This window comes from Rhinolophus sinicus, chromosome 1, assembly GCF_057876585.1.
Source record: "Rhinolophus sinicus isolate RSI-liver-muscle chromosome 1, RSI-T2T, whole genome shotgun sequence".
Classification (NCBI taxonomy): domain Eukaryota; kingdom Metazoa; phylum Chordata; class Mammalia; order Chiroptera; family Rhinolophidae; genus Rhinolophus; species Rhinolophus sinicus.
Window position 1 is genome coordinate 40,420,078 of NC_142501.1, and position 24,264 is coordinate 40,444,341.

Below are 24,264 nucleotides of genomic sequence, written 5' to 3' on the forward strand. Positions count from 1 at the left end.
CTCAGCTCCAGGTCCAGTTGCCGTTACTAGTTGCAGGGGCGCAGCTCGCCATCCGTTGCGGGGGTTGAACTGGCAACCTTGTGGTTGAGAGCCTGCGCTCCAACCAACTGAGCCATCTGGGAGGCAGCTCAGCTCAAGGTGCCGTATTCAATCTTAGTTGCAGGGGGCGGAGCCCACCATCCCTTGGGGGACTCGTGGAGTTGAACTGGCAACCTTGTGGTTGAGAGCCCACTGGCCCATGTGGGAATCAAACCGGCAGCCTTTGAAGTTAGGAGCACGGAGCTCCAACCGCCTGAGCCATCGGGCTGGCCCCTGGTTGTGTGTTTTATACCTGGATACCAGACCCTTAACAGCTATATAACTTGCAGATATTTTCTCCCATTCCATGGGTTGTCACCTCACTTTCTTGATGGTGTCTTTTTAAGCACGAAACTTGTACTTTTGATGAAGTCTAATTTATGTATTTTTTGGTCTCTTATGCTTTTGGTGCCATATGTAAGAAAAAATTGTGTAATTCCACGTCATGAAGATTTATTCTCATGTTTTCTTCTAAGAGTTTTACGGTTTTATGTGTTACCTTTAGATGTATGATCCACTTTCATTTAATTTTTGTATATGGTGTAAGGTAGGGTTCCAATTTCTTTCTTTTACATGTGGATAATCATCTGTTTCAGCACATTTGTTGAAAAGATTATTCTTTCCTCACTGAATTATCTTGGCACCCTTGTCAAACATGATGTAGTTAATTTTTAACTTTTCAAATGGCTACTTTACCAAATTCTGTTTTTCACCTTTTGTAATGAAAAATTTCAAATATATGGAGAAGTAGAGTAGTGTAATAAACACACAGCACCTTAATTTAGTAATTAATATTTTGATAAATTTAAAATATTGAGTGCTTCATACACTTGTGTGTGTGTGTGTGTGTGTGTGTGTGTGTGTGTGTGTGTGTGTTTGTGTGTGTTTGGTTTAAGTGTTTGTTTTAAAATTACTAATACCTGATATTTCACACTAAAATATTTTAGTGTGTTATCTCTAAAAATTAAGGAGATTTTGTTACATAATTCCAATATAATTAATACAGCTAGCAAAAGTTTTAGTAATTCCTTAATATGGTCTAAAATAATTACTTACTCCATACTCAAATTTCCTGAATTGCATCACCAAAATGTTTTTTAAAATAGCTTTTGTTTAAACCAGAATCCAGTCAAAAATGATTTCATTTGCTTATAATGTTTCCTATGTCATTTAAGATCTAGCACAGCAGAGGACCGTACTACTCCTCTTTCTACCCCCACTCCTCCAATGACGTAGACTTGTCAAGAGACAGGTATTTTATCCTATAGCATTTCCTACCTTCTGAGTTTATCTGAACGCATCTTGATGTCCTTTACCTTATTTCTCTGTCTCCTGTATTTTATATAAACTGGAAGTTAGATTTAAGGAGCTGATTAGATTGCAGTGAAATATTTTGGTAGGGACATTTGACAGATGTTGCTATGTATTTTATATTGCACTACATGAGAAGACACGTGAAGTTTGGTTGCCTCATTAGTATGCTGAGGTTGATCACTTGGTTCAGAGGCTGACAACCTGATCTTGCCATTGTGAAGTTTACCTGTTGTTTTTTGCTTTCCCTTTGAACAGGTAATCTGTAGGTGGATATATAAAGGTTTTTTTGAATGATGGTCTCCCACTTATTTATTTGTTTGTTTGTTTATTTTTATTGGGGAATATTGGGGAACAGTGTGTTTCTCCAGGGCCCATCAGCTCCAAGTCGTTGTCCTTCAATCTAGTTGTGGAGGGCGCAGCTCAGCTCCAAGTCCAGTTGCCATTTTGAATCTTAGTTGCAGTGGGAATTGAACTAGCAACCTTGTTGTTGCGCTCTAACTGAGCCATCTGGCCGTCACTCCGGCAGCTTAGTGGCAGCTGGTTGTCTTCAATTTAGTTGTGGAGGGCGCAGCTCACTGGCCCATGTGGGAATTGAACTGGCAACCCTGTTGTTCAGAGCTCATGGTCTAACCAACTGAGCCATCCAGCCATCGCTTAAGAAAGTTTTGATCAACTGAAATCATTATTCTCTTGAATGTTTAAAATATATCCTAACTTTGGCCTGTGGGAACATTTTTAGGTTGGTTCCTATGTCCTTTTTTACAATCTCATTAGCATTGGAAAATTTCCTTGCTTTCTGGTCCAACAAGATGGCCCAGGGTCACTTTATGTATTTCTTTCCCAGACCTGGAATTAGCTATTTCTCCAAGGAGCTCAGATACTTTTAGTGGACATTGTTCTTTAGAGACCAGTATCTGGACGCTAGGACTTCTCAGTTGATTCTTTTGGAGATTGCTCAGGAAATAAATGGTAAATAATGGTATTTTGAATTCTCTTTTTCTAATATCTGTTGCCTGATGTTTCTTTTTGTCTTTTGCATTTGATAAAATTTCTAAAATAATGTTTATGTAGTCCCTTATGCTGTTCTCCACTTTAGTGTGTACGTGCCTCTAGTGTTGAGCCTCTAAATGTGAGATTGGATTTCAGTTTGAGATAATAGCTTATACTGTGTCAATGATGTATCCTATTTGTAGTTTACTAGCATTTTTGACATGATCTCTTGAGTTACTGAAGTAATGAATTATTTTAAAAGATTTTCAATTACTGAACTATTTCTGAACCTTCATCAGTTTATGGTATGTCATTCTTTTACTCTACCACTGGTTTGCTTTGTTAGTGTTTTATTTAGGAACATTTGTCCTAATCTTGTTGCGTTGGAGAAAACCAGCTCCCTTCTCTCACTCACCAGGGGGCTTGTCACACGCCATTGCAGGTCCCAGTGTCTGCCCTGGTAACGTCTAAGTTAGTATTTGAAACCACTGTTAGTTTCCTTTGTTAAAGGAGTCTTGATACCCATGACACGTGTTTTTCACACAGCAGTCATGGGGCAGTTACCTGATAGATTTTTTTAATTAAACTTTTTATTTTAGACTGCTTTTAGATTTAGAGAGAAGTTTCAAGAATAGTACAGAATTCCCCTGTTTCACACAGAATTTCTCCTGTTAACATCTTACAGTACTATGGTACATTTGTTACAACTAATGAATCCATTTTGATGCATTATTAATTAAAGTCCATACTTTATTTGGATTTTCTTACTTTTTACCTAATGTGCTTTTCCTGTTCAGAATCCCATCCAGGATACCACATTACATTTAGTCAGTGCGTCTCCTTAGGCTTCTGTTGGCGATGACGATTTCTCAGAATTTTCTTGTTTTTGATGACTTTGGCAGTTTTGAGAAGTACTAGTTATATGTTTTGTGGACTTTCAGTTTAGATTTGTTGATGTTTTTCTCATGGTTAGACTTGTGTGTGTTTTGGGGAGGAAAACCTCAGAAATAAAGTGCCATTCTCATCACATCATATTATAGCAACGGTATATAGGCTCCTACCATGAGTTACCAGTGCAGATGTAGCCTACCTAGATCGTCTGGCGGAGGCAGTGTTTGCCAGTTTTGTCCACTATAAAATTAATCTTTCTTCCTTTACGTACTGTACCCTTAGAAGGAAGTCACTGTGCACAGCCCACACTTGAAGGGTTGGGAGTTGTGCTCCACCTCGAGGGAGAAATGTTATGTAAATTATTTGGAATTCTTCTACATGGAAGATTTGGCTATTCTCCATTTATTTAGTTAATCATTTATGTTAGTATAGACTCATGGATATTTGGATATTTACTTTATTCTTTGGGTTATAATCCAGTAATATGTTATTTATTTTGTTGCTCAAATTGTTCTGGCTTTGGCCATTGCGAACTCTTTCATTTGGCTGCTCTGTTCCTTTCCTGTGCCCCCTCATTTGTTTTTTAAATACTTCTTTATTTTTTGGCACCTTACACAATACTTCAGGCTCATCTTATTTATATATTCCCTGTCCTAGTCTTAGCTGTGTCTCCAGGATGCCCTGACTAATGTAGTTTTGATTTATCTGCCCTTGGAGGATGACTGCACATCTTTTTAAGGTGCCTTCTAGGACCCTCAAAAAATTAGTTTTGTACGCCATGTAGATTGTATTTTAAATCAGAACATTACAGTTATAGTATAAAAATAGGTTGAAAATATCTGCAACCATTTTTACATTATATGCTAACAAATAGACAGACTTTAATTTCTAGAATTTTTTCAGTGATACAGCCATGATTGGTTTGTAATTTTCTTTTTTTGCCAAGTTTTGGTATCAGGATTGTGCCATCTTTATGAAATGAATTTATGAAGCTTTCCAGCCTTTTTTTATTCCATAGAGTAATTTAAATATCATAACATATTTATGTGTTTAGAGAGATTGAAAATATTTTAAAATCACAGAAAATAGTACATGTTACTGTATAAATTTTAGAAAGTCTAGGTAAGCAAAGGGAAAAAGAAAAAAAATTCTGTTGTGTTGATATCATTCATTCATTCTACTGACAGGTTAATACAAAGTGCTTATGGAGTGATAATACCTGATACACTTTTAAGAACCTAATAAATCTTACTTCTTTTAATAATAATGATAACTACAACCAACAGTTGTTGAATTCTGTGCTTTATGATAAAAAATATCTCTGAACTCAGCATCAAGAAACCAAGATTTTGCCTTACTTTTTATAGACCTTAGTCTTCAGTACTAGAATATAGACATTTAAAGTTCCTTCTAGTTTTAAGTTTGCTTATTTCATTTCACAAAAAAATAATCGCATTGCTTTATTTGGAGTATGCCACCAGATACCACTTACTATATCATGCTATCACGTCTTGTCTTCTTGCCTCCATGTGCTATCTGCATCGCTCCTTTGTATCTTTTCCTCCTGACTCACGTCTGCCCTTCGGGATTTATTTGACTCTACCCACTGGCTGTCGAGGCTCAGTGGTGGTTTCCTTAATGGTGTCACATAGTTGAAGGACATGATTTAAGCAATATTGTGAAGGTAATCAAATATTATGAAATATTTAGAGATACTCAAATTTTTAAATTCAGGAAAGACAATACATTTTTCTTGATAGCCGTAAAAGTAGTTCAGAATGAAAAACAACTTACTATTTAGATAGGACTTTAAAAGTGCTTTCTTCTATTTAATTTCATTTATTCCTGACAAAAATCCTGTGCTCCTTTCTGTTTTATAAATGAGGAAACACAGGAAGATCAATTGATTTGTTTAAGGTTAGTTAGCCAATGAGTAGCAAATCTAACCCAAAAAATCAAACACAATTCTTGTGTGTAATACCAGAGTTCTTTAACTGCACTATAGTTGTAAATGGAGAAAATATTTCACACATTTAGACATTTCTCAATTTATGTAGTTGTTTTAAATATGGGCATTTGAAGATACATAATGACCACATCCTCCTATGATGTGAAATGTCAATATTGTTTTGGGGGTAATGTACAATATTGATTCTTTGAAATAATGGCAATTTAAAAGTCGAAGTATTCTTCCTTAGACAGTGAGTGCCGCTCAACTTCAAAGTCAGATTATTAGTCAAGGTTAAAGACTTCAGTTTTGCAGTGCCTTTGAGTACTAGCAGATGGCGTGAGTGCACCACACAGCTGTGTCTGAAATTTTTATGAGTTTCTGGCATAAACTCTGTATAATTTTTGAACATTAAACTGTTAATGTAAATATGAGTTTTAAAACAGTTTTTGCAATAATGATCAGCATTGCTACCATTTTTTTTTTTCACTACTTCTTACATAAAAAGCTAGAACACAAATTTTTTAAATGGTAAATTTTTAAATTTATTGTTAAAAATCATGATTTCATTGAAGGGAAAATCTCTACATTCTCACTATTGTAATTTCTTTTTTTCTTTCTGCTGTATGTGTGCATGTGTACACATTTTCATAATCATAACGTAGGTACATTTTATCATTTTCTTGTAAGTAATTCTTCATATTGTTAATAATCAGGGTTATCATTAAATTGCTAATTTTATCGATCAAGCTGATAACCTGGTTGTTGTTGGTACATATTTTTCCCAGGGGACTGTGGTAATTTATGTTTTCATCAACATATGACCATTCTATTGGATTGATATTTAATAGTCAATGTTCTTACTACTTATGTTTTTTATGAGTGCATTTATATTTATTTGTTTTCTGTTTTCTCTAATTCAAATAAAAATTCACGGTGCTTAAAAAATATATATATCCTCCCTTATTTTCATTTATGTATTCATTCAGGAAATACATGTTGCATGCTTTTTAAATGCTAGGCCATTGCCAGGAACAAGACAGACATCTTTCTTACCCTTAAGAGTTTGTCATCTAGTGGGAAAAATGGAAAAATAAATAAGCTCTTTAGCTATGGTGTCTTGAGGGAAGTGCAGGGATATGAAAGCTAGAGAGAAGAAATGGATGAGGTTTCAAAATCTTACCCTTTTTTTCTTCCTCATACAGTTATGACTCCTTCATGTTCTCCATGGAAAAATAATCTGTGGTTTACATTATTTAAATATATTCTAGTGTCTAGCTTATTTTCCTATGCCAAGCCTATTTATCTCTAGATAATAATACCTTTAGCAGTGCCACAATTCTCTGTAAATAAAAATGTGTTTATTTAGTCCAGCATTCCCAAAATGTGCTTTAAGGAAGACAGATTCCATGAACTGTCTCTTGAAAAGGAGAATCTGAGGTCAAGTAAATTTGGGAATCATTACATAACAACCTTTCATCTTGAAATTTCAGAACGCTCATTAGCATATTACCTCCTCTAAGGAATCCTGCCATAAAGAACCCAATTTAACTCAACATTTCCTGAATGTTTTCAACAGAAATAGCCTTTTTAAAAGAACATATTCTAAAGCGAACTGACTGTGGGTGGTGAACACATGTGATGTCTTACAGAATTGTACACCTGAAACCTATGTAGCTTTTACTAACAGTTGTCACCCCAATAAACTTTAATTTTTTTAAAAAAAGAACAAATTCTATTCAATAAAAATAAAATAAATCACTTTTATTCAAAATATTTTAATTGACGAAAAAGAAAATAACTGTTTCTTCTTAGCAGCCTGTGGGACTAGTATTAACATTTTGAGAAATGTTGAGCTGAATTATTTCAAATGTTTTGATCCTTTGATGCTATATTCCAGCCTCCCTGAGAGATATGTAGCTTTAAAAATAAGTGCAATGATATGGGCCTCATGATTTCATCATGGTAGACATTTCTTAAAGTCCTTATGTTTTATCCATTTATTCCTATGTTCCAGCTTTACTAATACCAATTGAGTTTAATTCTATTAGTCCTACTCATAAACACCCTAATTTCATTTATTTAAGAGACATGTCATTGATTCTTTCAGGAAAGATACTAATGCCCAGAGTGTTCAGAGAACTCCAAACAGTTCGCTGCCTCTCCCTTTTTTTCCATGAGTAAGATCAGGCTTCATAATGCATGCCAGTTGCTAACTCTGTATAGAAACGAGTTTGAAAAGGTTTCCTTTTGCTCATTTTAATGTTACTTTAAATAACATTACTACTGTTTTTTCATTAAGTGAAATATATGAAATAATTCTTTTCAAATATTTTTTTTCTTGTATTTTTAAGGTTAAACTTTCCAGTTTGAATTTAGATGATCATGCGAAGAAGAAACTTATTAAACTTGTAGGAGAGCGATACTGCAAGACCACAGATGTGCTTACCATCAAGACAGATAGGTAAAGAAAGAAAAGTTCAGTAGATTGGTCACAAGTGTTGCTTTATTGTCCTCCAATCCTCTGGGAGTCCTTTTTAGGACATGACCTTGAAAATAATGGTAGCCTTTTATATCAATGTATATTAACTTATTCGGTCAAAGAGGTTGTCTAATTTATATTTTTAATATCCTCACACTAGCCTACTGTTGCTGTGATCTTTATATACATGAAGAAGCTTGCCTTGAGTTAAATTATTGCTGTCATTTTTAACTTTGATTTTAACATATCCATGTATGTAAAATTCAGGGAAGATGTTAGAAGAAAGCCGAAGTATGATTTGCTAGTGATTAATGCTTCAACAGGTTTTTAAAAAATCAAAGTATATAAAAATCTTACAGTTCTCAATTAAAATTATTGAATATGGAAATTTAATGTATCAAGGTACTTTTATATGAGCAGAATTTCAGTGCTAGCATAGAAGTTCATAAAAGCAGTATTAAAATTATCTTATGTGCATTTTTAATTTAAGTCATTTGAGGTAAAGAAAGGTTATTGGTATGTTTATACTAAACGATTATTTTATTTCTAGAATTATACTTTGGTTGTTTCCAAATTATGTCAAAATATAAAAGACCTGCCTTTGGAGAAAAGCAAGTGGGCAAATATCCTCTCTCCCTCCCTATCACAGTTTCAAAAAATTTGGAGGTGTCAGTATTGGTTAGGTTTTATATCCTGCTTATTGGTCAGAAGAAGGAGCGTGACACATAAAAGGGTAATAGTGTGGACATGGGAAAAGCTTGGGAACCATAATTTCAGATTATTACTGCTTGAGGGGAAAATATATTTGAAAAATACTAGAAATATTATTTTTACTATCTTTAGAAAACGTGAAATAATGTTGTGTTTTTAGTTTGTGCAACTTAAAAAATATCTTTAAAATGTTATTTACAGTTCTATAAGTATCTGATTATGTTGCTGTTTTTCCTAGGTTTACAAATGTCATTGTGTGTATATGTTTTATGGTAACAACTATTTAGAGTAGAGAACTGTTAAACTTAAGTATAGAATAAACAGACTACAGTTAAAATCATTTGTTATATGACGGTTTTATTTTATACTTAAAGAAATTGGAAGTAATTGCTTCCTTTTCTTATTTTATTAAATTGAAAACTAAACATGTCATTTCATATATATGTACAAGTTTACCTAACATTAGGTCATTAGTTCTATTAAATACAACAGCAGCAATACATCATTGTATAGTGTAGCTCATTTTTAAAAGAATTGACTCTGGGAAAATCAAGGTAAACATTTAGATTAGCATCTATCATTGGTCTATCTGTACATTTAAAATGAACTCAGCAGATATGATCACACCATCCAATAGACTCTTAGTCCGCAGAATGCAAAGGGCAATTTGGATTGGACACAATCATGTTAAAAATAGCAGAAAGCTATTATCAGATACAAATAACTCCATTAGTTATGAAAGCAAAGAGATTCTACTCTAAATGAAACTTAAAAGTTTTCAGTGTCTTTAAGTAGTTCAATATCTTATTCTAAGAACAGAATTTTCCTAAAGCAGATGAAGAATACCTGAATATTAGTTATTCTTTGTATTTAATATTTGTATATTTTGTAAATAATTCTGTGTACTGAATTTTTAGAATTTTGACTTGCTCTCTTTTTTGAAGGTGCCCTTTAAAGAGACAGAATTATGATTATGCAATGTATCTGCTAACAGTTTTATACCATGAGTCTTGGGTAAGTGACTGTGTGTGAATGTTTGATCATTATGTCAGTCTAATTCAGATGATTGTGTAACCTTTCAAGACAGTACTCAATCACGTGTTTAATGAACCATTAGGTACACTAAGGATGTGTGAAATGTTATAGATAGCTTCTACTGACATGGAAAATAAGGATCTTGAAATAGATTATTCAGCCCACCTTAGGACCTTACAAAAATTACATGACTAAAATGTCTTTAAAATTCAGAGTTTCTGACTTTGGTTGGAAAATTCAGAATTTTTAGCTTTTTTTGTTTATTTGACTTTGGCTGAAAATTGTCAAAGTTATGGAAGAATAACCATCATCTGTATAACTTGAGAATTTACTATTCATCCTGTTATTCAAATAAATTGCAGAACAAAGCTCCAGAACTTTATAGGAAGATATTCTAAATTTCTATTAAAATGTGTAGTTAACACATAGCTAAACACATAGTTAACACATCTTTTGAAGTATTCTAATATTTCATGTATACATTTCACTGGTACACATTAGAGACAAGTAAGGGCAATTATTTAAATAGCATTAAAAATAGTCTTGTATCTGACTGAATTTATTGAGTTTTAGGATAAGCATACATATTTATAAGGAAGATTTTGCTACACTTGAGCATCAACTCATCTGATTTTAAAGCTGGTAACTAACATGTTTAGGTAACTCAGAGTTTTAAATATTATTTTTAAGAAATCAGAATAATATTATGCATACAAACTAAATTTTTTGTAGCTTGCCCAACATAGACATGGGTCTCAATAGCATTTCACATTAGGAGCATTTGAAGGAATGGAGATAGATGGAGAAAGAGTCACCCTCTTTAGATGTTCAGAGAGCGTCATATGAAAAAGGGGTGAGGTTTGCTTTTTATGACTTTTGGGGATACGACAAGGTAGAAGCAATAATGAGATGGACTTCAATTCACTGAGTAAAAACTTTCTAAGAGCCATCTAAAGATGGAATAGCCTACTTAATAGGTAGAAAAGGGTCCATTGGCTACTGAGTTGGGGATATGTAAAAGGAACACAACTTAATGGATAAGTAGTTGCATTAGGTAGCCATTGGAACCTCCTGTCTATGACATACGCATTCTGTGAATGCATGCAGCCATTCTCTGTACTGCTCACATCATTTCATTGCTATTAATAAAACCATATAGCACAAGCGGAAGATAAAAGAAAATAAAACTTTGTCACAAGGTTAGTAAAGAACAAAAATAGTAGCTAGTGCTTTTCTTCTTTTGAAGTATTCTAATTATCTAAATTCATCCAGATTTTCTAGTTCCTGGCATCATGGTAGCAGTTAATATTTCTTTCCTGTCAATTGATTTTTATAAATGCCTTCTGCTTAAGGTAATTAAGTTCCCTTTTGAACCAGCAACATGGCTGAATTAGCTACAGCGCTATGGCTGCTGCTTACAATAAAAGCCAGTTTTGAGACTCTTATTTTGCCAACAGCCTGTAAAATGAATGTGCCCCAAAGGAAATGACAGGCATAAATAAATTCAGTGACAGTTGACTTACTGGATTCTTTTTGTGGTTCCATGACATAGAATCCAAACAAGCTTGTATTCTGGATTCACACAAAAAACCTTTGATCTTTTATGCTAATTACTTTGATGCCAGAGTAAGTAACCACATGCTTCTGTTCTAAACAGATATAATTCAAGAATTCTTATATTAAATTTGGCTCTTGATTCTTTCTAAACAAGTACCATTGGTGAAGAAGCTTTAACGGCAGATGAGCCGTGAAATTTTGCTGAGCTGGTGGAACAGAATTTTTATTGAATTGAAATTATGTTTTTGCTTCACCAGCATGAAATTCATACTTGAAATTGATGTTACCCCCGATGTTTAATCAAATATTTAGAGAGCCCCTTTTCAAACCATCCTTTATTTTTTACACTAGTTTCAGAGCCTTTAATAGGTAAAAGCTAAGCTTTCCTTAACTTCTTAGCTTTCCAACCTTTCAATGGAGTGTTGAGAGGAAAGTAGTAGTTTTATTTAGCACACAGTACTGAAACTGTGCTCAGTATAAGGAAGTTACTGTTGTGTGCTCTTCAAAACAGTTTTATCAAAGTAGACTTCAAAAAACATAGACTTCACCAAGCATAGACCTTAGGCATAGAGGCTTGGTAATGCTTCAAAGAATGATTATTGCAGTGCTAGGAAGATAATAAGAGACAGATATACAGTAGACCATTTATCCTTTAGCAGTTCAAAATGCAAAGAGACTTGTAGAAATTTGTTTTAATATTCCAGTATTATACATTGTTAGCATAGGAGTGAATTAAGTTTTAACCTTTGGAACCATACAGACCTGTATTTGAATCCCATTTCTTGTTACTTGTGTAGGCTTGGTTGGCCATTTAACCTCTGAGGCCTAGTTTTTGTATGGATCAAGGAGAATTTACATGAAATGTCTGGCAAATAGTGGGCTCTCAGTAAATGATGGCTGTTAATATTGTTAATACTTAATAAAGAAAGATTAATCTTAGAAGTTTAAATTCATTTATATTCATTCCTAATTTCTGTATACAGTTTACATTTAATCTGACAGAGACTAAACAGGTAGTCAGATCGGTGCCCTGTTGTACTTAAATTTTTAGAATGTGTGCTACTCACATTCTTACATAACTGATAATAACAAAACTTCCTAAATTTTAACTATTACATGGTATTATTTAAACCTTCCACAAGTGATTTGGGTAGGAAATGATTAGATGAAACATTTTGCAGTGACTTGCACAAAAGATAGACTAAAACACAGACCCTGGAGGAAAGAGAAAAGCACTTGCTTTAGAAAACACAGAGATCTGAAATCAAAGTCCCAGTGTTCTTGGATGATTTTGATATTTAAGTACTAAGGGTTGCTTTTCTAAATTTGAAGTTTTGGCTGTCTTATTTGGATTTTATGGTAGTCTTATTGCTAGTCAAAAATATACCTAGCTTTATAATGAAGTGGTTCTGAAAAAGTCGTATAACAAAAGCTTCTAAGTTGGATAATTTTACACTCACTAAATGGATTCATTTTTAAAGGGGACCTTGTTGCAAGTATTTCTGATTTAAAAAAATGAGGAATCCTTTTGCACAGCCGTAATCACTATTTAATCTATTTGGTTTATGGTTTCGTTGTGATTGTGTGTGCTCACATGCACGTACGTTACCAGGTTATGTTAGAGAACGCTTGAACAATGTTTGTAATTTTGTTTAATCTTTCTCGCGTTCAACAGTGGTTTTGTTTTTATGTACAAGATACAGTGATAAGTATTGGTAGGACTATCAAAATAAATGAGCCTTGGCCTTTAGGTACCTTTATTTCTGGAAGGAATTGATATTTATAATATACGAAGAGTCCAAAGTTATACACAGATTTTTGACTGCAGCGGGTGGAGAGTGTCAGTGTCCCTGACCTCCACGTTGTTCAAGGTTTTGCTATGTAGTAGAGGTAGGAACACAGTGCTGTGAGAGGCGCAGGCAAGGAGTCATTCTCCCTGGAAGCTTCACAGAAGTGGTGACTGGTTTTGGAAGATGAATAGGAGTGTGCAGTGAGACATGTGGGTGAAGGAATCTCTAGGCTTTTTGAGTTCACAGAAGAGGCAGAATTTGGTGTGGCCAGTGGATAAGACTGACAGGGTAGAGGTAGGAGATGAGCCTGGAAAAACTACGTCTGACCCAGATTATGAGCAGGTTGTATGGCTTATTTACAGAATGTAAATTTGTATCCAGAGGGCATCATTGGGTTAATGTAGCATTTTATTAATTATTTGAAAAGGCACCTTTTTCACTGTTTTAGTGTTTATGAAAGAGTAAACCATCCTTATGGCAAATATCAAGTGTGCCTTCATTAAAATGAAATTTTTATTGGTTGATGGGCAAATGTTTACTGGTTGCTTGTTATTTGCTAGGTGTTGTTGGATATGGAGGTTAATACGTAAGGAGAAAAACATCATCTCTTCCATTGAGGAACACTAGTTGGTTTAGTAATGAGTATTACAAAAGTGTTGTAAATTTGCTATTTGCTTTTTTATTCTTCTCTACGGATATATTTCTTATATATTCTTCAAGGCTTTAATTGATACCTGCTTTGAGCCTCTTTTTTTGAATTGACATATAATTGACATACAACATATTAATTTCAGATGTGTAACATAATGATTGCATATATGTATATATTGCAAAATGATCACAATACATCAAGTTAACATCCATCACTACACAGTTACAATTATTTTTCTTGTGATGAAAACTTTTAAGATACATACTCTTAGCAACTTTCAAATATATAATACAATATTATTGAGTGTAGTCACCATGCTGTACATTACATCCCCATGGCTTATTTATTTCATAACTGGAAGTTTGTACGTTTTGACCATCTTCACCCATTTTGCCCACCCCTTTCCCCCAGTCTTTGGCAGCCACCATTCTGTTCTCTGTTTCTATGCATTCAGGTTTTGGGGTTTGTTGTTGTTGTTGTTGTTGTTTAGATTCCACATATAAGTGAGATCATACAGTATTTGTCTTTCGTTATTTCACTTAGCATAATGCCCTCAAGGTCCATCCATGTTGTTGCAAATGGCAGGATTTCTTTTTATGGCTGAGTAACATTCCATTGCACGCACCCATTGATGCACACCTGGATTGTTTCTATGTCTTGGCTGTTACAAATAATGCTGTAATGAATGTGGGGGTGCAGATACATTTTTGAGCTAGTTTGTTGTCCTTCAGAAAATATCCAGAAATAGAATTGCTGGGTCATATGGTAGTTCTATTTTTAATTTTTGGAGGAACCTCCTTACTATTTACATAGTGGCTACACCAATTTATATTCTTACCAAACAGTGCACAAGGGTTCTCTTTTCTCTATACCCTCACCAACACTTGTTATTTCTTGTCTTTTTGATAATAGTTATTCTGAGAGGTTAAGGTGATATCTCATTGGAGTTTTTATGTGCATTTCTCTGATGATTAGTGATGTTGAGCACCTTTTCAGGTATGGCCCTTTGTGTATGTCTGATCAGATTTTCTGCCCGTTTTTCAGCTGGGTTTGTTTTCTTGCTATTGAGTTGTATGAGTTTTTTCTATGTTTTGGATATATTTGAGTCTCTTATTCTTTGTGTAGCTCCTACTTTGCATAGATAGCAAGTTACACTGTTTTATTTTCTATACTGGTCACTAGGGCCCTGACTACGGACAGTTTGTCTTAATTGGTCCATGTTCCGTGGTCTGTTTTTCATGAATGTTTTTGTTGTTCCATGTATATTTTGTCTAATTGTAAGGCCCTCAGCATGCATCTGAATTTCATTGTATTTTTTTCTTCAGAATATCTAGGTCAGTGCTTGGTAAGAACACTAAACGTTTAATAACAGCTATTGAAACATTATCTATTCTTTTGGATACCCATAAATAGACTTTTGAAGTAGGTTTTCAACTTCATAAGTAAGTTGGCAAAGTAACAAATAAAATCCCTTTTCAGTAATATAAAATATAGCATCCTTGTTAGGCATTAGCAATAATTAGCTCACTGGTATATATTATTAATGATCTATTAATGAAATTATTAATTATGCTCAATTTTTAAGAAATACCTTTACTAATGTTATTAACCAATGTCACCCCAAGAAATTAAATGAAAAAAGATAAAAATACCTTAGGAATAGTTGGAGATACTTGATTTTCATGAATGTATGATTTGGATTATGTGTGGATCAGGTTTGTTTTTGAGTATATATTTTTTCAAATATTTAAATGGAAATATTCCAGTTCTACATTATTTTGTAAGGTCTTTACAAGTGTTTACTTCTATGAGTTTGTTTCATGATGCTAATTTATTTTTGTCAATGTTAATAGAATTTGTATTCTAGAAAAATATTGGCTACTCCTAGCAAGATGCATCTCTTTAATGTGAAATGTTTTTATGCATAAAATTGCATATAAACTAATTATGCATTAAAACTAATATTACAGTGTTTAGTAAAGAAACAAGTAGTGGCCAAGAGTGCTTACATGCAGCCTTTTACTTGATTACAGACAAATGGCACATCTGGCCTTGTTTTCAAAGTGGATCTGTGGTGTGGCTCTGAGAGTCAACTGTGCCTCTGTCTCTGACTTTCTTTTTTACCTCTGTGCTGCTTCAAATGACCTTGGATAAATATATTAACAAAAGGAAACCAAAATGGTGGGAGTGGGGGAAGAGTTGTTCCATTTTTTTTTAAAGTGCTTTAAAATAGTATGTCAGTTATTTTAACACAAAAGCTTTTAGTGTGGCCACCCATTTTAAATCCGTGCTAACCTTGAAGATCAGGAATCAATAAAATTTATGTTAGTCTCTTCATTATCATTGAGAAATTAACACTTAGAGGAAAGATCAAATACTTTGCCCAGTTAACAAAGTTTATTAGTGGGAAACCTCAGGCCTAAACTACAGCTTCAAAGTTTTATATTCTTTCTTTTCCATGGCATCACAATATTTAGTTTTGTTCAACTTTGACGTCTATTATAAAATATTATGAAATAAAAGAGATGAAATCAAATCTGAACTTTAGCTGCTCGTTTGCTATCTTTTCAAACTTAACAATTGACTAATTGAACATCTGTTTCCATAACTGTTTAGAGCTAGGGTTGCATCAGACTCACCTGGCTAACTTTTTTTAAACTGCAGATGCTTAGACTGTATGGAATGAAAAGCTCTAGCAGTGAGACCCAGGCATTTTGTATTTTAACGGCTCCACAGATGATTCTGATGCTGAGCTCTGATTTATCAGCGACCCCAATGTTTGAGTGTCGCTAATAAAAAAATTGGTTAGAAGGTTGGTATCTCTCTTTCAAGACAGTTTTTGCATATGTATCTAGTATCAGAGCTGAGGGTGCAGGATCAGAATTCGAATGAGAGGCCAAGAAAATGGAGGGATTGTCTATCATATACACACAGATGTTTTTGAGTTGATGTGGTAGGCAGTTGGCAGCTGTTCTAGATTTTTGAGTGTGATGATGTTCCAATGAAGGTGACACTTCTCATGTCTCTTTCCTGTCACGCAAGACTTTGTTTTTCTTCTGATACTCAAGAGCCTATCGTGTACTCAGAGGCCTTTCAGAAAAGTTTGTGTTCTTCCCCACCCAGCGGCTGAAGTTGTGAATCCGAGCGTTGCACTCTTCTTCCCGCCCCCTCTCCCCTGATACCTGCTAAGTCACCAGGTCTTTTCAATTTTAGCCTTTAAATATCTGTTACAACTATTTTCTCTTTATCCCTACTGCTGCTACTCTCGTATTGGTCTTCGTCATCCTTTTCCTGAAAAACTGTAACAGCCTTATTGATTTTCCAGTCTCATCCATCTTCCGTATTATCATTATAGTAATTGTTCTAAAAAAGTCTGTTGTGTCATAAAATCATTCCGTGGTTCCCTATTACCTAGGATGAAGTCTTAACTCCTTAGCCTGTCTGTTCACAGCCTTTTGCTATCTCATTACTAGGTACTCAGGAAATGTAAGTTATATATCCTATAGCTCAGCCACAGTGAACCTGTGTTCTTTCATAACTTTGCATATGCTGTTCTCTTTGCTTGTAATCCTTTTTTACAAGTATCAGACTTGCAAATTCATATGAATCCTTTAGTACATCTCAAATGCAACCTGTCTTAGATGTCTCCTGCCCATCCTTTTTTCTCCTCCATCTTTTAGTTAACATTTCTTTTATTACTTTTGTGGTTATTATCTATATACATGTCTTCCTAACTCCATTAGACTGTGAAATCACTGAGGACAAGGATTGTACATTTTATTCATTTTCATATTTCCAGCATCTAGTACAATGTCTGGCATATCAGCACTCAGTACATTTTTTTTAAAAAAATGATATGAATTGAATCGAATTCCTTGACATGTTGAGTTAAAAATTTACCTGTGACAACTGAAAGAATTGGCAATAACTTTTTATCCATTATGGATATTTACCTCTTTCTATTTTTTATGATTTTCAAATAACTTCGTTTTTTTTAATTGGTTAAACTATTTTCCCTCATATAGCACAATGCCTTACTTGTAATCATGAGAAGTGGAATATTACTGTGATCCATGTCCTAGGCAAAAGGAGTTGCAAATAAGATGGTAGAAGGTGACAGATTGGTGGGTTTAGTGGGAGAGATATTTCTTTGCCTTCTGTTACATCAAAATACACTGACCATTGCATGAATTAGCTATTATTATATGTTTTTCTTTGTATTGAATGTATGTTTTCAAGGGAAAAAAAGATGATAGGTTAAAATTAAATTACTCTCTTGTTCTTTTCATATTCTTTGTACCATGTCTCCATGGTCCTTGGGACATGTTGTTCTCCAACTAACAAGTAGTGCGATTTGGGGCACATTGTATTGTTGCTCTGGGATTCAGTTTCCTGGTCTGTAAAATGAATGGTAATAGTACTGCCTCATAGGTTTGCTGTGAAAGTTAAATGAGTTAATATATGTAAGGTGCTTCGAGTTGTAAGCATTCTGATAGCTGTTCAGACTCCTCCCATGCCACTGTCCTCACCTTGGCCTTCATTCAGTTCCCCGAATGTACTAAGCCCTTTGCTTCCACCAGGCCGTTTCCTCTACTGGGATCACAGTCTTCATCTGACTGGCTTCTACTCAACTCCGATTCTCCTACTAGACTAGTGGTCCCAGCACAGTAGCTGTGCAGTAAATAGTGAGTGAGTGAGTGAGTGACTAAATAATTGAGCTAACTTTGGAAAAGGCATTTGAGTCATGTGGAATGGAAGGTTGCTTCCTCTAAGGTTCTAGTCAGAGTAGATTCTCTCACTAGCAGGGAAGAAAAGGGAAACTGTTTATGTATTATATACACCCTTATAAATTAAATGGTGAAATTATATTTAATGTTTGAAGTATTAAAATAGGCATCTACAAATTATCTTGGCCCAAATGATGATCAGTGTGAGCTTACAATGGTATTTTTAATCCCCTCCAGTATTTGAATGTGCTAATGTTTACACTTTAAAATTAATACATTCCAACTATACTTCAAAAACAGAAACTTAAACAGCTGCCCTCTTTCAATCCTTGGTGTCGTTTTAGAACCTAAAATTTTGACAGTGAATTATAAGTTTGGGTGCAAAATTGTAAATAAAAATTAATCATAGCAATGTTTTTAAAAATAGATTTAGAAGTATCTGCAACCAGTGTCACCGGTATTGGTTGGTTATCTTTGGGTAGTAGAATTATAGATGATTTTCTTTCCTTTTATTTTTTAGTAATTTCCATTTTTCTTTGGAAGATGTATATGGAACTGCAGTCTGCTGATACTGTATCAAATTCAGTTCTGGATAATTATCCGTTTAGTATTAACCCCTCTTTTTAGAAGCAATGAACTTTTTGCTTAAAGACATTGAAGTTAAGAAAAATGTGTTTTGTGTTTTTTTTAAAAGGAAACTTCCAACGAGGCCTTTTAAAGTCACATAAATGTAAAAATCTTATTTCAAAATTGTTATTTTTAAGTATAACATCTTGGAAAGATACTGCTTATTTACAAATAATACTGAGCTGTTTTAATTAAAATTTCTAACAGAATGTGTTATGTTTCTAGAAATGTCTGCTGTATGTTTTAGTCCAAATCAATTACATTTAATTATTTCCCAAATTTTGTCCTTTCCCTCTTTTTGACTCATTCCGTATATACTCCCAGGTGATATAAATTTTTGTGTATATGCTGACAACTCTAAACTTTCTATCCTAAGTCTCTCTCCTGACCACCCTGTATTAAATGATAATGTCTTGCTGTGAGTCATAGAAACTCACTCAAGCCAGCTTAAGCAGAAAAGGTACACGGGCAGGGATCTACAAGACCCTGGGAATGGGCAAAAATAAAACTTAAGATGATATGAGGGCTGACTTTTATTCCCTGGGCTCTGTAACTCTATAGGCAACTGCCTAATTCTTTTCTCTCTGAAGACTGATTTCCTCTCCTCCTTTAGTTTATATGGCAGAAAGTATGACCTTCACTATTTAAGAATTTACAGGACTAGTTACCCCAGGGTTGGGGAAAGGCAGAGGCGAGGAGAGGGGGAACAAAGGAACAAAACTAAAACTAAACTAAATTTAATTCTCTTTTTGGATTCAAACTCTAAGGGAGAGATTCTACTGTCATTGTCCAGTAACTGTGGCCAGATGAGCAGGATGACATCAGGAAAACAGAACTGTCAGGGGCCAATAATCTGCACACAGGAATTGCTAGTTGATAGATTGATAGATTGAGTGAATGAATGAATGAACGAAGTGACCTAGGTCAAGCTCTCGTGAATCAAAATACCACAATAATGTGGTTATGATTTTTAAAATAGTCCTTTTTTAAAGGAAAATTGCTAATATATTATGGATAAAATGGTAAAGTCTGAGATTTCCTTCAAAATAATCCGATGAGGCCATGGTGAGGGAGTCGAGGAATCGAACAAGATTTGCCATGAGTTGATTGTTGAAAACTGCGTAATAGGTACATGAGAATTTGTAGTGCTATTCTTTTTACTTTTGTATATGTTTGAAATTTTCTATAATAGACTTTTTAGTCACAAAAACATATCAGTAGTTAATAGCCTCAAATAAAATGATTAGTTTATAAATTCAATTAATTTTGTTCCAGTATCAGTATTATCACTTTTAAATAATGAGTTGTTTTTTGTTTAAGCCACAACATTTTTTGTTTTAGAATAGTTTATTTCACCTGAGGTAGAATTTCAATAAATATGTAATATGAACAAACAAATATACCTTTTTTCTAAAATACTTGGATGTGAAAACATTTGTTTTTAACTAGGGTACCTAGAGACAACCGGCTTCTCCTAGTACTGCCTGCCTAGCACATAGTGGGTTCTCAGTAAAGGTATTTTGAAAGGGTGCCCCATAGCAATCACAAACTGAAAGGGAGCTTTGTCTGTTGAACTATTTTCTTGCAATTTATTTGTTTAAGAAATCATGGTTTTACGTTTGTTTTTGCTGTAGGCTTTCCCACCATTTGAATTTTACTTGATTGTATTATCATAGTATAATTTTTTAAATTGATAGTTGGATCTAGAGGCTTAATCAAATTCTAATGTATTTAAAGCAAATTCTAAACCAAATAGTAATGTATTTGATTTAGGGAGTGCTGCTATAGACCTCCTTGGAGGTGTTACAAAATGTATGGTATATGCAATGCATTAACTTTTTTTTTTTTTTTTTTAAATTATAGCCCCATAGGTTCCTGATGTTCTGTTTATTTTTATTTATTTATTTTTTATTGCGGAAGGGGAACAGGACTTTATTGGGGAACAGTGTGTACTTCCAGGACTTTTTGCAAGTCAAGTTGTTGTCCTTTCAATCTTAGTTGTGGAGGGTGCAGCGCAGCTCCAGGGCCAGTTGCTGTTGTTAGTTGCAGGGGGCGCAGCCCACCATCCCTTGCAGGAGTCGAGGAATCGAACTGGCAACCTTGTGGTTGAGAGCCCATGTTCCAACCAACTGAGCCATCCGGGAGCTCAGCAGCAGCTCAGCTCAAGGTGCCATGTTCAATCTTAGTTGCAGGGGGTGGAGCCCACCATCCCTTGCGGGACTTGAGGAGTTGAACCTGCAACCTTATGGTTGAGAGCCCACTGGCCCATGTGGGAATCGAACCGGCAGCCTTCGGCATTAGGAACACAGAGTTCCAACCACCTGAGCCACCGGGCCGGCCTGCATTACCTTTCTACAGTACAAAAAATTCTGAAATCTGAAACAGTCCCAGCTGGCTCTGACCGTCTATTTAACTTCTGTAATATTTCGTTTTCTTATCTATAGGGATGTTACCATCTAACCCAGTAGATTTTAAGAAGAATTATATGAAATAATATATGTAAGCATTTAAGGTACCTAGTACTGTATATAATAAGGATTCAATTTATTGGCATTGTTACTATCATTATCTTGGAATTTATATTCAGCAGAGTTTGGATCCTAAAGATAGACTATGTTGAAAGTGAGTTCTGTTTCGCTTGGCTGAAGCCCAACGCTACAGTGTACCTGTATAGACTTAGTAAGAAGCCACCCTTTCTCAGAATGTAGTTACTTTCCCTTGCCGGTGACTGTTTAGAGCAGTAGTAATTTTCTCCTGGAAACATACGTTATCCCTTAGCGCAGGATTTCCTAACCTTTTTCATGTCATCGAAAAATTCTGTAAGAAATTGTTTACTGAGATAAGTGAAGGAGAAGGGTGCTTGTGGCTGCTTTTGCTACTCCAGCCTCACCAGGCCACTTGAGAATTCAGAACTCACTTTTTTTCCTTTCAGAAAACTGAAGAATGGGAGAAAAATAAGACTGAAGAAGACATGGAAGAGTATATATGGAAAAATAGTTCCTCAGAAAAGAATATCCTGGAAACACTTCTCAGAATTAAAGCCGCAGACAAAAATATGGAAGTAAATAAAGAAGAGCTCCTTGGTACTAAAGAAGTGGAAGATTACAAAAAGTCTGTTGTTAGCCTTAAAAATGAGGGGGACAATGAAGATACCCTTTCTCAGTACAAAGAATCAGTGAAGAGACTATTAAATCTGACATGAATTATGTAGAAAAATCTGCTTGATTTATTGATTTTATGATCTATATGTACTTGTTATCTAATTTGATATAAAGTTGAAAATGTTAAAGAAAAAACTTTGTTTTACGTCAGAGTTAAAATTCCTTTCATACTAATGCACAATGGCAATGATTATTCATAAATTTTCTTATTATACCCTGGGGCAGTTAGATGAATCAGATCTCTGATTTCTTCTAGTTCTAAAGTGTTTTGATTTTATTTCTGTCCTAACTTTAGTATTTATATATAATACATTTTATATATATATATATATACACACACACACACACACACACACACACACACACACACACACATATATATATATTTACATATATATTTGTAGTTATTGTGTCAGCTGCTACATTTGTTTTCCTACCAATTAGCACTTACTGGTTGCTTTTGAGTTATGATTTTGGTTACTTGGGAAGCTAGGACTAGAACCCAGTGTTTTGTTTACATAACTGCTGTCTACCCAATGCGTTTTCCCAGATGCCAATTCTGTTTAGAAACAGCTCCTTGGGAATATTTTCTAACCTAAAAAGTTGGTTCCATCCCTCTATTTGGGGATCACTTTATATTGATTCAAGATCCTACTTTCAATTTGCTAGGGCGTATTTCTCCAAACCCAAATTTGCAGAAAAGTGGAAATGGAGATTACTTAATTAAATGTATTCATCTCTCGATTCCCCAGTTAGAATTTCAACAGCTTGGGAAAGACATGCGGTATAAGGCTCTTGAGTTTAATTGGAGTAAGTGACAAAATGAGGAGTGCCCTAAGAAACATTCTATTCTATTTAGCTGTCAATTTAGTATTTTTAAGTATATCTGTAAGTCATTTCTAACCACTTCCAAAGTTGTCCACAAATGATTAATTTAAAATCAAAATAAAGGAATTATTGAGATTATTATTTGCCTAAGGTTTATTTTGCCTGACAGAGAACATAAAGCCAAAAGGGATTTCAAAACAATTGCCCAAAGATTTATATAAGTTGAAGCTATGATTTGGTATTAGCAAGGCAGAGTCTGTAAGTTAGGAAGGACAACAGAAGGACCTTGAGCACATAAAGGAGGAAGAGGTCCTGTGTTTCCCCAAAAATAAGACCTAGCCGGACCATCAGCTCTAATGCGTCTTTTGGAGCAAAAATTAATATAAGACCCGGTCTTATATTGTATAATATAATACAATACCTGGTCTTATATAATATAGTATAAGACCGGGTCTTATATTAAGTTTTGCTCCAAAAGACGCATTAGAGCTGATGGTCCGGCTAGGTCTTATTTTTGGGGAAACACAGTATGTTGTATTTCATTGGATGGAAATAGGGAATGAAAAGCAAAATAGATAAAACCGAATTTTTAGATCAGGTTTAAAGCATACATAAATGCATTGAAATGTCATATTTTTATAGACTCATAGACAAGGAAAACTCCAATGTGGAAATAGGATTGAAGAAGGAAACGTTTTGAAGGAGCATGTGAAGAGGTGGTAGATTAGAGTCATCCATCTCGTAATCATACAGTTCAGATGGATGTGGAGGGAATCACGATGTGTAAGGAATCTGACCTTTCCCTAAGGCGTGGCCTCTTCTCTCAGCTTCTGGGAGGTAATCTGTATCATACACCTCAACGAAGTATCTTTGTTTAGAGCTGAGCTGGTCACAGTGGATTTTAGAGTGGTGTTGGCCACATCTGATAGTCTTAGGCCTGCCAGGAAAACCAACCACATGATTTAGGTTTGGGGCTTTGAGTCATCTGCTAAATCACTCCACCTAGCAGCAGAGACCAACCATCCAGAGAATCAGTCAATCATACCTGTGTATTGGAGCCTCAATAAAAACTTTAAATACTGAGGCTCAGGCAAACTGAACTGGTTGGCAATACTCTGGGCATATTGCCACACACTGGTAATGGGAGGGTAATATGTCCTGCCTCCAGGGGGAAGAAGACACCAGAAGCTATGAGTTTGGAACCTTCTTGGACTTCATCCTGTGCACTTCTTCCCATGACATTTTAATCCATACACTTTCCCAGAAATAAACCACAACTGTGAGTATAATAGCTTTCATTGAGTTGTGCAAATCCTAGTAAATTACACCTGAAGGTGGTTTGGGGACCCCCAACCCACCCTGAACTTACAGTTGGTGTCAGAAGTGAGGGTGGTTTTGTGCAGGACCGTGCCCTTTAACCTTTGCCATTTGGCTAACTCCGGGCAGCTACAAGATCTGGCTAGCTACAAAGTT

General features: G+C 34.8%; 1 protein-coding gene across 3 annotated transcripts in view; it reads left to right on the top strand.

The window, feature by feature from the left end:
* MRPS35 (mitochondrial ribosomal protein S35) overlaps positions 1-22,929 on the top strand; it is a 40,071-nt gene extending 17,142 nt beyond the window's left edge. For all 3 annotated transcript variants that reach the window (XM_019737304.3, XM_088798590.1, XM_074325869.2), the window contains exons 6-8: positions 7,576-7,685; positions 9,359-9,428; positions 21,735-22,929. In XM_019737304.3, the coding sequence (XP_019592863.3) occupies positions 7,576-7,685; positions 9,359-9,428; positions 21,735-22,004 (450 nt within the window). In that variant the 3' untranslated portion in view covers positions 22,005-22,929. The remainder of the gene's footprint in view (positions 1-7,575; positions 7,686-9,358; positions 9,429-21,734) is intronic.
* Positions 22,930-24,264: the final 1,335 nt, after the last annotated feature.